This window comes from Saccostrea cucullata, unplaced genomic scaffold (assembly GCF_032062105.1).
Source record: "Saccostrea cucullata isolate Sc308-1 unplaced genomic scaffold, CSIRO_AGI_Scuc_v1 ctg852, whole genome shotgun sequence".
In the NCBI taxonomy this organism is placed as follows: Eukaryota; Metazoa; Mollusca; class Bivalvia; order Ostreida; family Ostreidae; genus Saccostrea; species Saccostrea cuccullata.
Window position 1 is genome coordinate 235,166 of NW_026930368.1, and position 13,191 is coordinate 248,356.

At 34.1% G+C, this 13,191-nt stretch overlaps 1 protein-coding gene across 1 annotated transcript; it reads left to right on the forward strand.

The window, feature by feature from the left end:
* Positions 1 to 26: 26 nt before the first annotated feature.
* Positions 27 to 12,113, forward strand: LOC134283879 (pre-mRNA-splicing factor SYF1-like). Its single transcript, XM_062766402.1, has 23 exons — positions 27 to 241; positions 381 to 529; positions 1,788 to 1,911; positions 2,260 to 2,457; positions 4,112 to 4,246; positions 4,420 to 4,584; positions 4,761 to 4,905; positions 5,144 to 5,216; positions 5,530 to 5,608; positions 5,782 to 5,901; positions 6,216 to 6,316; positions 6,444 to 6,519; positions 6,710 to 6,796; positions 6,914 to 7,027; positions 7,263 to 7,349; positions 7,488 to 7,563; positions 9,317 to 9,426; positions 9,640 to 9,743; positions 9,926 to 10,025; positions 10,195 to 10,369; positions 10,705 to 10,816; positions 11,067 to 11,173; positions 11,787 to 12,113. Exons 1-23 carry the CDS (start codon positions 179 to 181, stop codon positions 11,852 to 11,854), a joined length of 2,568 nt encoding a protein of 855 aa, XP_062622386.1. The 5' UTR covers positions 27 to 178; the 3' UTR covers positions 11,855 to 12,113.
* The last annotated feature ends 1,078 nt before the right edge of the window (positions 12,114 to 13,191 follow it).

Below are 13,191 nucleotides of genomic sequence, written 5' to 3' on the forward strand. Positions count from 1 at the left end.
TGTTAAAATATATTCCTTGAAAAAACCAATTTGAATACATATTCAATCCATAATTCAAAAGCAATTAGGAAGTGGTGTGATGCTAACCCTCCCTACTTACGTTAGGCATGCGATCCAATATGTCTGCGCCCATGAAACAACAGTTGTTGAAAAAGAACTGAGACAACTCTAGCTCTAGATGACTATCGAAATGCCGGAATCAAGAGAAACCATGGAACAGAAACAGAGTGAAATATTTTTCGTAAGTTTTCATGGTGATTAAGCACCAGGAATTGTCTAATTTCGGAGTATGCATTTAAAAAAAAATGTTTTGGTAAGGTTTTAATATTTGTTTTGGGATGATATATAAGTTATAACGGTTATTGTTTATTATTGAACAGGAAGAGGATGATTTACCCTTCGAAGAAGAAATCCTTCGCAATCCATACTCTGTGAAGTCATGGTTGAGGTATTTGGAATTTAAGAAAGAAGCACCAAGGACTACAGTTAATTTGATATATGAGAGGTCACTCAAAGAACTCCCTGGCAGGTAAGAAAAAAGAGTTATTGTATATCAGATATTGACTATGAATACATGCTGTTTGGTTGTCTTTTTTTTGTAACATCTTTGTTATGAATTTTTTTTGGATCAGATCTGTTTAAAAATATTCAAAGTGTTTCGAGTAACTGTTAAATAGATTGAACTTGAACCCATAGTGTCAATTTGTTACCAAAAGGCAAACAAGTATTCCACCTATCTGTGGCAAAATTTGGTAAGGTACATGATGCACCAGCATGGCCGGGATTATAATCAAGGTCTGGTTTGTCACATTTTCTCCATTGCACTAACTTTGATTAAATTAGCATTTTACACAATGATTTTGGGAGGGGGGGCATTAAAATTATATATGTTTCAAGTATCATTGACATGAAAAATAAAAACATTGAAGTTCTGAAGTTGATATCTCGCAATTAGTACCACTGTTATTGGCCAGGCTTTCTTTTTCTGACTTCTGGTATAAGACCTCTAATCTGAGTCTTTGTTGCATCTGCATTGCTATCTGACTTCTGCTGTGCGCATGGTAACTTCCACCACTGACTGTCATCATCAGATGGTTTCAAACTATCCACGATTATATTTTCAGTTGTCATGTGGCTTTTTCTCCTTGGAATCTAATAGGAACCAAATCCAGCATGAAGCCTTCTCTGTCTCCTAAGTTTTTACAACACCTTTTTTCCTGTTTTATCACTGATCCCCAAGGCTTCAGTCATTCTTTATGCTAACATTGAGTAGGGACTCCATAACATCCAACTTTAACTGAGAATATCCAAGTCTGCCATCCTCTCTTGTTATGTAGATGTACATTATTCTGTGAGTTCCCAATATTTAGCAATCTTTCCTCTCATGAGTTACATCACAGCCTCCAACAATTTTAGGCATTCCAATAAAGCACTGGGGCCTCTGAGGAATATTGAAGAGGTGGATTAAATCAGTTTGAATGAGAAAAGTGAATGTTGCTACTTGCTAACAAGTATTAAGCCACTATATATAAGTCAATATACTACTGTAAATCACTTTTTATTCGCGAGAACTTTATTTTCGCATAATTACGCGAGACAATGTGTTCGCGAAAATTTAATTCTCGCATATAAAAGTATTCCTTACGATTATATAGAGGAATAACTATTCGTGAAAATTATGTCTCGCTTTCAAAGAGTCAATGACAATCTCGTGAAAATAAGGTGTCGCGAAAAATTAGTGATCTACAGTATTTAAATCCTTTTCTTACATTTGATTTTTCCAACAGTTATAAATTATGGTACAACTACTTAAAACTGCGACGGAGACAAGTGAAAGGCCGCTGCATTAATGATCCTGCTGTAGAAGATGTGATCAATGCTCATGAGAGGGCACTTGTTTTCATGCACAAGGTAGGAGTGAAGTTAATCAAAGTACTTAGCAGGTTTAACAGCTCACTGCCTTTAATTAAAGTCTATTCAATATTAAGCTAGTACATGAGGTTTGTACACTATCAATAAGCAAATACAATAACTTAGGCAACAGAAGCTCTAAAAGTTGGTCCAAAATGTGTGACATTTTCCAGGCTTTTTTTAATGATTTTGATATTTTACTTGCCAGGAGGTGGCTAATTCCCAGTTTTCATAAAATATGAAAAGTCTGGGAAAAATGCCTGGAAAAAATCTGATATTTTGGACTACGAGAAGTTATGATTTTCTCTACATTTATTTTTGCATGTTTATCTATATCACTGATTTTAGATGCCTAGAATATGGATTGACTACTGCAAGTTCTTAGTGGACAACAGTAGAATAATAAAAACAAGGCGGACCTTTGACAGAGCACTCCGGGCTCTTCCTATCACCCAGCATCACAGAATCTGGCCGCTCTACCTTAAGTTTGTTCGCATGTATGACCTGCCAGAGACAGCAGTAAGGGTGTACAGGAGACATCTAAAGGTCTGCTCAATTTATACAATATAAAAACTGCATATGAAAATTACAAACTATTTTGTATATATATTTGATGAATATTTTTTTTATTATTTCAAATATTTGAATAATTTTTTGTGGTATTAATTTATTTTTAAAAAGTACTATAATGTTTTTTCTAAAGTGTTTAACAAATTTTTAAGAAATAAGGTATAATTTCTTTTAGTTTTATTGGGATGTAAAACGGGTTGGTCACGTGATCAATTCCCTTAAAGCCCTTCGAGCTTTATGGAAGATTTGATCATGAGATTTTTTAAAAACGGGTTGGTCATGTGATCAAATCCCATAAAGCCTGAAGGGCTTTATGGAAGATTTGATCATGTGCCAATCCGTTTTACATCCCAGTAAAACTCAAAAAGACAGTTACCTAAATTATTACTTATATTTACAATTGTGACTGATTTATTACAAATAGTAAGGTACTTAAGTAAAGTTTGAAATCCATAAATGTTATTTTTCAAAACTCAACGGTATAAATTGAATCTGTTGATAAGACGATCGCTTATGATGTCACTATGAAATTACGTAGATCGCTTGTGACTAAACAATTAATTTATGGTCAAATGATGAATGTGTTTTACAGAGATGTAAAAACGCCTTTTTAGCTCACCTGAGCCGAAGGCTCAAGTGAGCTTTTCTGATCAAAATTTGTCCGTCGTCTGTCGTTGTTGTCGTTGTCGTAAACTTTTCACATTTTCATCTTCTTCTCAAGAACCACTGGGCCAATTTCAACCAAACTTGGCACAAAGTATCCTTGGGTGAAGGGGATTCAATTTTGTTCAAATGAAGGGCCATGCCCTTTTCCAAGGGGAGATAATCATGAATTTGTTAAAAATTAATGGCATTTTTAAAAAATCTTCTTCTCCAGAACCGCTGGGCCAGGAAATATGAAACTCATGTGGAATCATCCTCAGGCAGTGTAGATTCAAGTTTGTTCAAATCATGACCCCCGGGGGAAGGGTGGGGCCAAAATGGCCGACCCAAGATTTACATAGGAATATATAGGAAAAATCTTTAAAAATCTTCTTCTCCAGAACCACTGGGCCAGGAAGGATGAAACTCATGTGGAATCATCCTCAGGTAGTGTAGATTCAAATTTGTTCAAATCATGACCCCTGGGGCAAGGGTGGGGCCAAAATGGCCGACCCAAGTTTTACATAGGAATATATAAGAAAAATCTTTAAAAATCCTTCTCAAGAACCACTGGGCCAGGAAAGATGAAACTCATGTGGAATCATATTCAGGTAGTGCAGATTTAATTTTGTTCAAATCATGACCCCCGGGGCTAGGGTGGGGCCAAAATGGCCAACCCAAGTTTTACATAGGGATATATAGGGAAACCTTTTAAAATCTTCTTTTCAAGTACTTCAAAGCTATGATTAGTGATATTTATATGGAATCATCCTCAGGTAGTGTAGACTCTAGTTTGTTCAAATGATGAACGCCTGGAGGGGGGGGGGAGTAAATTCAAGCCCGATGTGCTCAGGTGAGCGCTGTGGCCCCTGGGCCTCTTGTTCAAATAGTGTTATATAAGGGAAAACATTTGCAAATGTAAATATGTAGAAATAATAGTATTAGATGTAGAAATTCATATACATTTATTTTTTACTTCGAAAATAAGCTTCAGAAGGAGAATACAGAAGATTACATAGAGTACTTGATGAAGATAGACTGGTTAGATGAAGCGGCCAATAGACTGGTGGACATTATCAATGATGATGGGTTCGTTTCTAAGGAGGGCAAGTCTAAACACCAGGTAGAGCCTTCTTACTCTGATCTCTGACACACTGCACTTAATTATCCAAGTCCTATGCCTGGTAATGCAGTTGTGCCAAAAAAATCTTTATACCTGTTAAGAAACATTTGTTTTCTGGCTATAGCAATTCATGCTGTGCTGAGATTGAGTATTAACTGATTTTTTTCTTCTAGTTATGGAATGAGCTCTGTGACCTTGTTGCCAAAAACCCTGACAAGGTGACATCACTGAAGATTGAACCAATCATACGCCAGGGACTGAAGCGCTACACAGACCAGATAGGGGTGCTGTGGAACTCCATGGCAGATTACTACATTAGAGGTGGACATTTTGAAAGAGTAAGTCTTTGTTGAACTGCAAGACATAATGATATTCATATGTACTCTGAGTATATAGATTGTAACATAATAATGATTAGCTCCAAAGTTGGGCTTTTAAAAAATAATGGAATGAAATTCTTATACAAATGAACTTGTGACTTTTTTAAACATTTGATATTCTTTGTGTTTTGCAGGCCAGGGATATATATGAGGAAGCCATTCTTACTGTGATCACTGTTAGAGATTTTACACAAGTGTTTGATGCCTATGCTCAGTTTGAGAAGAACATGATTAGTTCTAAGATGGAGAGTATGGAGGAGACAGGTGCTACGGAGGAAGGTCAGTGTCAATGGCTACCAGGAAGTTTTTAGAAATATTGGTCTGTGATAAGATAAATGTAAAGCATGATGCTAATTCAAAATGTACTATGAACATTTTCATTTTGTTATGAGTTGTTCTTGAGATTCAGAATTATTTGCTCTATGTCATTTTTGTTGATTTTAACCAAAATTTACACAAAGATTAATATCTCAAGAAAAAAATGTATATTTCCTATGAATATTTATTTTTTTTACAGATGATTTAGAGCTAGAACTCAGATTAGCAAGGCTAGAAAATTTAATGGAAAGAAGACCACTTCTTTTAAACAGGTAAATGAAATTTCATTTTGATTATTGACAAATTAACCTTTTAGTGTCGTGTAAAAATAATATAATAAAAGCGGAAATATTCATTGGGGATATTTAGTTGTTAAGAGTAATTAACAAAATTAAATCCCACACAGAACTTTATATGATTATACATTGAATAGGATTATTTTCGAAACACAATGAAATTAAATGCAAAAGAAACCTTTGACGATGACAAATTGATTAAATTTTATTCGCACAAAAATTGGTCCTTCTATAGTATATAGATTATCAACTAAAAAAATATTTATGAAATATACTTTGCAATTTTCAGTGTTCTGTTGAGACAAAACCCACATAATGTCCATGAATGGCATAAGAGAGTCAAACTCTTTGAGGGGAAGCCAAGGGAGGTAAGTATTAATGTTAAAACACTGTTAATTACATGCAGTCAATTTTGTTCATCTCAAACTCAGTGGGACTGAGAAAAAAGTGAATGTGATAGATATAAATTCAAAATTGAGTACATTGTTACATGTACATGTACATTTGTTTGATTTATGAATTTGAAATCATTCTATTACAGATAATAAACACCTATACAGAAGCTGTCCAGACCGTTGACCCCAAACTTGCCTCAGGAAAACCAAACACCTTGTGGGTGGAATTCGCTAAATTCTACGAGAAAGCAGGGCAAATAGAAGATGTAAGTTTTTTGTTTTTCTTAAAGCCAACTACAAAGTTGTAGAAGGGTATATTACAGCCCATGTGTTGTTCATCTGAAAGTGTATAGGTGCAAGGTTAAAATAAATTTTTCGACTTACCTTATCAGAAAGGACATTAACCCAAGCATGCTGTGCAATTTTGGATAGTTTTTAAAAATGAGTTATTCAGTGCAGTTAAATGAGATGTTTACTTTAATTGTTTCCTCAGACGGAATGTTGGTCCTATCAGGACAACTGCAGCTATATTTATGTGTAAAAGTTTCTCCTGTTAATATAATAAATAAATTCCTTTCAGGCTAGAGTTATATTTGACAAAGCAGTGAGAGTGCCATACAAACACGTGGATGACCTAGCCTCAGTATGGTGTGAGTGGGCAGAGATGGAGATACGACATGAGTTAGTTTCACTTTTCTTACATTTATCAGGACCTTCAGGGTTCACCTACAGATTTAGTCATAATCACTTTTAAATTCACTATTTTTGGGAAATACATTATGGTTAAAATCGAAATCTTTTATTTCAGAAACAACGAGGAGGCTTTGAAATTAATGCAGAGAGCCACTGCCCCGCCACCTAGAAAAGTATCTTACCATGACGAGGTACATTTATAAAATTACTTGTTATTGCTTCAGGATAAAATGCTTGCATAATTCTATGTTTACAATTATAAATTAAGAAGTTAGCAATTACCTGCATCTATCTACCAGTCTCTGTAATTCAGTAAGACTTACCCTTTCTGTGCATAATACATGGACTGATAGTAAATTACATGTGTATCCATTATTTCAGACTGAAACAGTTCAAAGTAGGGTTCACAAATCTTTAAAAGTATGGTCACTTTATGCAGACTTGGAAGAAAGTTTTGGAACATTTAAGGTATGTTTTTTTTAACATCTTGTATTATTCAATATTTGGAGAGTTTTGTGAAAGATTCATTTATTCGTATTATATAAACTGATTAAAACATTTTAATCCTGCCTTTTGATATTGTAGACCTGTAAGTCAGTGTATGATAAGATTATTGACCTGAGGATTGCCACTCCACAAATCATCATGAACTACGGCCTCTTCCTCGAGGAAAATAACTATTTTGAGGAGGCCTTCAAGGTAGGAGAATTTCTGTGCTTGAAGCGGAATTTATGCCACTCCACCAATCATTTTAAAGTGCAATTAAAATTTTTGGGTGTTGTAAAATCTTTAACTTTTTGATGTAAAAATGTAGAAATGCTGTTGAAATGACCTCCTATTGTATATCAATATCGTACTTGTATGTATTACTGTATATATAGCTACAAGATGATAGATATCATTTTAAGCATTTTAAATGGCTTTTTTTCTCCAGGCATATGAAAAGGGAATAGCACTATTCAAGTGGCCTAATGTGTTTGATATATGGAATACATACCTAACAAAGTTTATGGAGAGATATGTAAGTATTTTTAATAAATCTAAAGACATGAAAATGGAATTACATGTATATATCATTACCTGTCCATTGTTTCACTTAAAACATTTATATTTCTTGAACTGCTGCTACAATTTATGGGATAACCTTTGTAAATTGCAGGGTGGTTCAAAGTTGGAGAGATCCAGGGATCTGTTTGAACAGTGCTTAGAAAATTGTCCCCCCAAGTTTGCAAAGAGTAAGTGTTATTTTCAGTGATTATACCGTATAAGCAGAATTTTTAGCGAGGATTTAATTTTGGCATTATTATCGAGAATGCTGAGATCGCTAAAATTTAATATCGCTAAAATCAATTGTGTTTTAGTTGCAATAGCTTCTTAAGGGAGCATTTTATAATCGCTAAAATTACTTCTCGCTAAAATATACCAATTTTTAAGGACAAGTTGCTAAATTTGCGTCTTTCTAAAATTTCCACTCGCACAGTATTCAATTTTAGTAAATACTGTAAGTAGAGCTGAAACGAATGTTCGAACATTCGCGAATGAATAGTTTTTCGCGAATATTCGAATGGAAAATTTGTATTCGAATATTCGGTCACATGTACAATACAATGTATTTCATGCAATAAATGGTGTAGGCCTATCCACTTGTTTTTGATCAAAATGGAAAAAGAAGCAAACAAAAGCAAATACATAAGACGGGTTGTAAACTTTGTCCACGTGGTACTACTGGCCTGATAAAGACACGATGTCAGATTTATCTAATCATCTTCAAGCCAAATATTCAGCAACCTCATGTGTCTCAGAATTAATTTAGATATGGGTGACATTGACCGCCATGATTTTCGAAAGTAATAAAAAAATTTATATTGTGCGGAGAGAAATATTCCGGATCAACAAACGAAATATATTGATCAGATTTATAAATTTATAAATAATTGCAGAAATCATAAACAAATATACATTGTACATTATATTACCGGTATATTTTTTTGAGAGTGTTATATTTTAAATTTAAATATTGATTTAAACATTCACAGGATGTTTCCGGAAACGAACCGTTTTTTTTTTATTTTTATAACACAAAAACATTGTGAGTACCTGCTGGTTAGCTGATCGGGCGTGTAACGTAATCGGAATGCAATACAATCACGTAATTGTAAAGAAATAAAGAGGCTTATAATTGTTGATAAAGATTCTTTTTCTATTTTTTTTCTTGAAAATAAATGCGAGTCCTAATGCACATTTACATGTCAAATGGCTTGGAGCAGACGTTTATTTCTTACACCTATCTTATACTTAAGGAATAACTGTCTTATTTTTCGAATTCATGAAGTGATCAATGGATTGGCTTGTGTGATAATTTGCATAAACGCCGAAGGCGTTTATGCATAAAATTATCACACAAGCCAATCTATTGATCATCTTCATGAATTCGAAAAATCTGACAGTTATTCCTTATATTTACATGCTTTGATTCCGCCAATCCACGGGCTCCAAGCCTGCTTCTCTCTAGGTGTTGTCCCGCCCTGCACGTGGTTTTTTTTTTTTTGGAACCGCGCCAAGACATTCATGAGGAAATAAATTACTTTTACATTGGTAATTTTATCTCGGACAAAGACACTGGAAACGTAAATATATTGATATATAGTAATAACAATAGGATTTGCAAGTATATGAAAAGGCATTATAACTATTTTATTTAATTACTGAATGTTCGAATACGAATCGAATAACAGTCACGAATATTCGAATGTTGATTTATGGTATTCGTTTCAGCTCTAACTGTAAGAAAGGAATATGTGCAAGCAATGTGAATGTAAACAGCATTTAAATATTTTTTAGTACCAAGTAGTTTGAGCAATTCCACATATGGCGTGAGAAACTCAGAATGATCTTGTGATCATCCAGACTCATATATCTCATTTATTAATGTAAAGGAATTTTTTCCTTTCTTAATGTTACATAAACAACAAAATCCCTCCTTTGTAGGTTTTTTCTTGCTGTATGCTAAGTTGGAGGAGGAGCATGGACTTGCTAGACATGCTATGGCTGTGTATGACAGAGCAACAAAAGCTGTACTCCCAGAGGAGCAAAATGAGGTATATATCAAATAGCAACAGAGGAGGAAATGACAAAATTACAGTCATATTTATGAATAAGTGTTAATTTGATATGTTAATTACCAGTATATCAGGAACGACTAGATATGAAGATACAAATTTTACCATGTCAATGATGAAAACTGGATTCTTGATGACAAAAATGTACATATATTATAAGTAAATATGAACTGCTATTGGTTTTAATTGTAGATGTTCAATGTTTATATCAAACGAGCTGCAGAGATTTATGGTGTCACATACACAAGACCTATTTATGAAAAAGCGATTGAAGTTTTGCGTGATGACCAAGCAAGGTAAAAACATGTGTATAAAAATGTATTTTGGAATAATAATATTGAAGACATATGCACATACATGTACTTTTGATTTTCTTAGTATATTTAAGTTTAAATACTGTAATTTTATTTTCTTTAGTATTTGTATATGTAAGATATACTTTTGCTTTATATAAAATCTCCTTAATTCATTTTGACAGAGGGATGTGCTTGCGGTTTGCTGATCTGGAAAGAAAACTGGGAGAAATTGACCGAGCCAGGGCAGTGTATTCACACGCATCACAGATATCAGATCCGAGGGTCAGTACATGCTATAACCTCCTTTTTCATTGTAGTTGTGTTAAAATATTTAATTGTACGGAAGGTTAAGACAGGGATAGGAAAAACATGAATTTAGATCAAAGCAAAAATTGAATTTGATGAATGGAAAAAAAAAAACAACGTTGGCAATGTTCATTCACACTTTCAGGTGGCACCAAATTTCTGGCAAGCGTGGAAGGAGTTTGAGATTAAACATGGCAATGAGGACACAGTGAGAGAAATGCTGAGAATCAAACGTTCTGTACAAGCTATATATAACACCCAGGTCAACTTCATGTCAGCCCAGATGTTAGCAGTATCAGGGGGAAAGGGAGATAATGCTGGTAAATAAAGTTCATCGCTATTAATGTCTTGTATATTATATGTTATACTTAGCATATTCAGACAGTGCTAAATCAAATAAAAAAATTAATTTCTGCCAAATATTGTGCACACCAAATATAATACAGTAGTCCTTGGAAAATTACGTGCAGTGTAATCAGAGAAACTAATAAGATGCAGTGCATTTTGTGAACATATTTAATATAACATTATTTTCTTACTACTGCAAATTTTTGATGCACTAAAAAATTACAAAATTCAAGGTTGAATTTTATATATTGTTATTAATATAATAAATCTTCATAAAAATCATTGATACTTGATTTTATGATACTAGGGGAGGCTGCAGAGAAAGACAATATGCAGAAGCTGGAAGAGAGAGCTAGACAGCTGGCCGAGGAATCTGTTAAAGACCAGGCTAAGCCTGATAAAGGCATTCTGTTTGTCCGGTAACTCGTAATAACTACACATGATATTAAACAAAAGTAAAGTTTGTGATATTGGTAAGGCAAACTTTGGGACAGAAAAGTCACCTATTTAAAATAATTTTCAGCTGTAAGCAGAAAATCTTCTTTTTGAGGAAAAAAAATGCATTTAATTACTAGATTATATTTTATCAAAATTTAAATATTTTTTCCTTTAAAAAAATCACCCATTCCGCTTATTTTTGGAAGATAACAAACCTGACGTATTTTGTAGGAGTGACAATACACAGGAGGAGCTGGGAGAGTTGACAAAAACTGCGAACCCTGACGCTATTGATATTGATGACGATTTCTCCAGTGACGAGGAGGCTCAGGTGGAAGGTAGGCTCGCTCAGAGACTCAAGTTACAGTGTATAAAAACTAGGGATGTGCGATTTTATTGGTATACCGGTATATCGCGATTTTTTGTTGCGTGATATGTATCGTGATACGGAGACCTAAATATCGGTATTTAGTAACATATTATAAAGTCCAGAAACTATTCATTTATTTCTTCAATCTTTCAAATAACAATTTAATACAGAAAGTATAAAAAATGTTGTAAAAAGTGAAAAGAACGGCATCTTACCGTCCAAACATAATTGATTTTATATACATAAAAATTTCAAGAAAGTAAAGTTTTTTTTTTCTAGCATATTTTTTAGCAAAATAATGACTTTTCATATAAAATCATTGTGAAAACTGTTTTTAAAAATATCATGATATTATCCTGATATTGTGGGGAAAAAAATCGTGATATATCGCGATACGAAATTTCTTGCGATACCCATCCCTAATAAAAACTGAGCCTTCTGATTATGTTGCATTAATGATGTTTTATGAATGCATTTCTTGTTCAAAATAGTTGGAGAGATCTTGATTCATAGAGTCATAGGTTTCCATTCGAAGATGATGAAAAATGATTTGATATTTATCTGTACATATTCTTATTCAGAAATGGAGGTTAAAAGTGTTCCTACAGAAGTATTTGGATCTCTGAAAAAAGATGAGGAAGAAGACTGAACAGAAAACAGCCATAAGAGTACATGTACTGAAAAAACTGTAGCTCTACTGAAATTCATGTAAACCATCATATTGTTCAAACACAGTTCTTTTATGTATAAACTTATGAATGACCATATTGGCTTGACTAGAAACTCAAACAGTATGATGATATTTATGCTGAAATTCTTCTTCCAAAATACCAACCATAAAGAAGAATGGATTGCATATTTTTACATGCTATATGTACCACAATCAATAAATAAAGAAGGATATGAATGAGGGTGGTTTATATTTTTTACTATATAACATTTAATGGTAATGGCAACAAAATATACACAGTAGATACACAGAAATTTTATTATCCACAAAAGAAAAATCTTTTGAGCATACAAACTTTATTTTCACATTTATAATTTGCAGGATGATGTATAAACTATAATAAATGCTTTTTTTAAGTCAGCAGAAGCATATGCTATTTTGCACACGTATGAATTCAACAACTAGATCCAGTATGTTTCAAAGAAAGCAGATAAAGACGAGATTATGTATTAAATACTAGTATAATGATCACAAAACAAAAGTATTTTGTACAAATTCTGGCTTCTTGTTAAACTTTATGACAAACGTAATATTGGAAAACACCGTCCCATTTAGGATCGCCCCCGATGCATCTGTCAATTTTCAGCCCTATATCCATTAACAAATCAGCTGCGGACACTAATACCGGGGTATGTCCAAATATAACAATGTACCCGCCCTTTTTCAAACTTCTAAGTAGTGGGTGGATCATTTTTCTCGCATCCGCTGCTTTTAGGACCTCGGAATTTATGAACCTTACAAACACTACATCTGCGGTTCCGTCGGCTATTTTCGGTTCAATGGCATTCCCACAGTAAATTTCATCCACACGTTTTTTGGCAAAGCTAACCATATGTTGACTAATATCTTGGCCCACCGTGTGACTTTTTGGTAAAGCCTGCTTCATTGTCCATAGGAACTGTCCAGTTGAACACGCGGGGTCGTATAAAGTCAAGTCCTCCTTCCCAAGCGATTTAAGGAATTGCACGGAGTATTCTCGGAGGAAAACCTCCCCCTCTCCAAGCTGAAGAGCAAGAGTCTCGTCGATTTCCCATCCTTCATCCGGGCAATGAATCTCCTCCTTGTAAGCCGTCTGTAGGACGGGGTAGGGGAATATAATCTCCATGTGTTTAATGCGGTTCTGAACAATGTCGTGCATGATGTATTTTTTCTCGCCTGGTGTGAGCTCCTTGTAGTACACCACGAAGCCGTCGTCTTGTACGCGCTGATCAAACATTAGGCCGAGGATCATACTGGCTCTGATGTGACTACAGTGC

Coding starts and splice junctions, on each gene's coding strand:
- LOC134283879 (XM_062766402.1), top strand. CDS start 179: ATGACTATCGAAATGCCGGAATCAAGAGAAACCATGGAACAGAAACAG. Junction 530..1,787: donor CTCAAAGAACTCCCTGGCAG/GTAAGAAAAAAG, acceptor TTTTTCCAACAG/TTATAAATTATGGTACAACT. Junction 10,026..10,194: donor CACAGATATCAGATCCGAGG/GTCAGTACATGC, acceptor TCACACTTTCAG/GTGGCACCAAATTTCTGGCA.